This window comes from Rhagoletis zephyria, unplaced genomic scaffold (genome assembly GCF_001687245.7).
Source record: "Rhagoletis zephyria isolate East Lansing unplaced genomic scaffold, Rhagoletis_zephyria_1.1 Rzeph_scaffold_35872, whole genome shotgun sequence".
In the NCBI taxonomy this organism is placed as follows: Eukaryota; Metazoa; Arthropoda; class Insecta; order Diptera; family Tephritidae; genus Rhagoletis; species Rhagoletis zephyria.
The window spans coordinates 1-3,359 of record NW_016192927.1 but is presented as its reverse complement, the minus strand read 5'-3'; the positions used below and the strand labels follow the sequence as shown (position 1 = coordinate 3,359).

Genomic DNA, 3,359 nt, shown 5'->3' with positions numbered 1-3,359 from the left:
TGTTGTTGTTGCTGCTGCTGCTGTGCAGCGTAGTGTTCGTAACTTGCCGCGCTGACAGAGCTGCGACGACGATGATGGAAGGCCAAGTCAGCTGGTGAGGCGCCAACTGCCGCGGCAGAGCCATAGTGCGCATGCTGCTGCTGCTGCAAATGTGCTAAGTGCTGTTGCTGCTGCTGTTGTTGTTGAAGGTGCACATTGTGTTGCTGTTGCTGATATTTAGCAGTGCTACCTTTCTGCCCGCCCGTTGCAGCGGAAGACTGTTGCTTGCCGCCGCCATATTTGCCTGCACCCACGCCGCCGCTGCCGTATTGGCTATTGGCGGTAGAGAGTGGTGGCGTTATTGGTGATATGGTGGTGTTAGCATTCAAATGTGTTGGCCCCTGGGTAGCGACGGTGATGAGGTTGCTCAAATTGTTTGGCGGCTGTGCCTGTGGTGGCAACGGCGGCAAATGATTGTGGTGCGCGTGTTGTTGGTGGTGCATTTGCATTTGCTGGTGCGCGTGTTGCTGCTGATTCATGTTGTTCATAGATGCCGCTGAGTGTTTGCTGCGCTTCGTCGCCGGAGACGATTGTTGTGGAGCGGAGGACAAATTCAAATCATGCATGTGGGTGGCTGACGACGAGCCAGGGATTTGATGTGCGGCCGCCTTGCGATGTTCCTGATCCTCATTTAGCGCCGAAGTGATAATGCTCTTAAGGCGGTCCTCGAAGTTAGCCACTTTGGGAGACTCCTGTATGCCGGCAGCAGCTGCAGCAGACATTAAGGACTTGCGCGCGCCAGGCAGTTCACATTTCGGCAGCATGCCGACCGCGCTGCGCAAACCGTTACCACTTGCGGAAGGTGATTGCAGCTGCTGCTGTGGCAGCTGTTGCTGGTGTTTGCCTGCAGCTATGGGCGCAGGCATCAGATTGCTATCGGCCACATAAATGGAAACCGATGGTAAATGCTCGCTGCTCGAGCTGCGCGCATGTTGCTTCTTCTTTGACGGCGGCGTTGTCGGCACCTCCTCGTGGTATTGCGCCATATTGTTATTGTTGTGGTGGTGATGGTGCATGTGTGCGGCCTGTGGCGGCACCAGTTGCTTTCCACCAACTTGCGGGCCAGCACCAAGCGCTGCATTGTTGTACGAGTTGCCAACACCGGCAGTTGCTGAAAATTTGCCTGCCTCAATCTGACGACCGGTCTCCAGTATCTTTTGCGCCAATACCTCGGGATTGCTCTCCTCGATCTTGCCTACGTCCGGCACATCGGGCCACTCCTGGGAACGCGTACGATGATCGCGACTACGGCGCGTGCTCCTAGACGAAGCATGCCCTGAAGATTTGCTAGGCGTTGTGGGCGCGCTATGGGACACGGCACCAGCACCTGATGTGCTATTTGATGCCGTCATAGTAGTCAGCTGCAGCGGTTGTGTCGCGCCGCCACCGGTACCTGCTGGTATTAGCGTGGCGGGCATCATTGTTGGCGTTCCGCTTAGCGCTGGCGATGAGGTCGCCAATATCATGTTGGTGCCTTGAGCAAGCAACGCCGCTGCAGTGCGTCGCTCTTCGGCGGCTTTCTCCAGAAGCGCGGCCTCCTTCTCAATGCTCGACACTTGCGCGTACAACTTCTTGCGTTGCGCCAACGTGTTGGCGATCTCCTTCAGAACTAACTCGTGCGCAGCGGTTTCGCTTAACTCACTCACACTGCCAGAAGGCAGTTCCAGTTTGGTGCGTCCATTGGTGCCGCAGGTCTGCTGATAATCCGGCAAATGCTGCAGGTGTTTCTTTAGCATGCGTTTCTGCTCCAACTCACAGACCGTGACCTGCGATTGTATCTTCTTTGCGATGCCCTGCAATTCCTTATGTCGTCCCACGATCTCCTTCGCCTTTGTTATCAGATCATTCGGTGAGGTCACATTGATGCCTAGCTCATTCATGCGCGCCTTTAGCAGCATCACACTATCATCGATTAGCACCTTAATCTGCTTGTCCAGCTGGCAGGCACGATTCTTAATGCGCTGTTTGCGCTCCTGCTCCAGCTGTATTTGACGTTTTATATTCGGCACAAACGACCTCGCCTTCATCTGATCTATCATTGCCATGTATTGCGAACGGAAGACATCCAATAGAATCTGCAATGCATACGGTGTATCCTGGGGCGCCTCCGGTATTTCCAACTCCGTGTGCGACATGTTACGCGTCAACAACGACGTCAGCTGTTGGTCCACACAGCCTGGTGCCGCTGGCAATTTCTTGCTCAGCACCTCGTGTGACGTGCTCAACAGCGTCTGCTTGTGCAGCACATCCAGCCCGGCGATCTTCAGTGATTTGCGTCCGCGCGCACCCTTCTTCATGCGGCCCTTGCGACCACGTACGCCGCCGCCGCCACCACCACTGCCAGCGCCACCATCCTCCTTCGACGAAGAGTCTTTGCTGTTCGCCGTAGCGGCTGCAATAGCGGCCGCTTGTGCTGCCGCCTCGCGTGCAGCGGCCGCTTCACGTTGGGCCGCCGCAGCAGCAGCGCTCTTGCTTGCAATTGCCGCCTTGCGCGTAAGCTTCTTGCGCTTCTTCTGCGTGACGGTGGTGCGTACGTTACGCGCCGTCGTCGTTGTCGTCGTCGTGGCGCTGCTAAAATTATTATTATTGTTCTCCTCATCATCGGACTGCGACGACTTGCCCTTCGAGCTGCTGCACCAGTCGGACCAGATCTTGCGTGTGGCCCCCCGGTTACTGTTGGCGGTGCCGCCAGTTGTGCTGCCATTCGCCGCTTCGCCTTCGCTTTCGGTCGACGTGTCCATGTCCATGTTGCTGTTACTGTTGTTATTATTGCGATGCGCCTGGGCTTGCTGTTGTTCGCGTTGTTGTTGATTTCGAGTGGCCTTGGACGACGTCGTCATGGAAGTTGTTGTCGCCGACGATGCTGTCGTCGCCGTCGCCGCTGCTGTTGCCGTTGACTGATTGTGGTTGCTATTGTTGTTGTTAATATGAGCCGCGGGCGAATTGGTGCGTTGCGTGTTGCTGTTGGAGCAGTTCGAAGATGACGAGTTGGCAGCGGAGGAGCTAGAGTGCGCGTTGTTGCTGTTGCTGTTGCTGTTGTTTTGGTTTTGGTTATGATGGTGATGATTGTTGAGTGCGTGATTGTTAGCCTCACGTTTGGCACGATCGCGTGTGGTACGCGTGGAACCTGGAAGAAGGAAGAAGAGGAGAGAAAATGAGAATTTGATTAGTTAAAGGGACGAAAGAAATGTTTCGGGGTAGGGGAAGGCGCCAACGACGTTTTGCGCAAAATCGGTACACAACATAAATAATTGGTCTCGCCTTTTGGGATACACAGAATTAACAAAAAAATAAAAATAAAGTAGAAACATATTTTTTTT

General features: G+C 54.7%; 1 protein-coding gene across 1 annotated transcript; it reads right to left on the bottom strand.

Moving 5' to 3' along the window:
* Positions 1-5: 5 nt before the first annotated feature.
* On the bottom strand, positions 6-3,173 carry LOC108354426 (histone-lysine N-methyltransferase, H3 lysine-79 specific-like; the record flags this gene model as incomplete). The annotated part of the gene is made up of 1 exon (XM_017605616.1): positions 6-3,173. A coding segment is annotated over one exon (3,168 nt), but the record flags the coding sequence as incomplete, so codon positions are not given.
* Between the last annotated feature and the right edge of the window lie 186 nt (positions 3,174-3,359).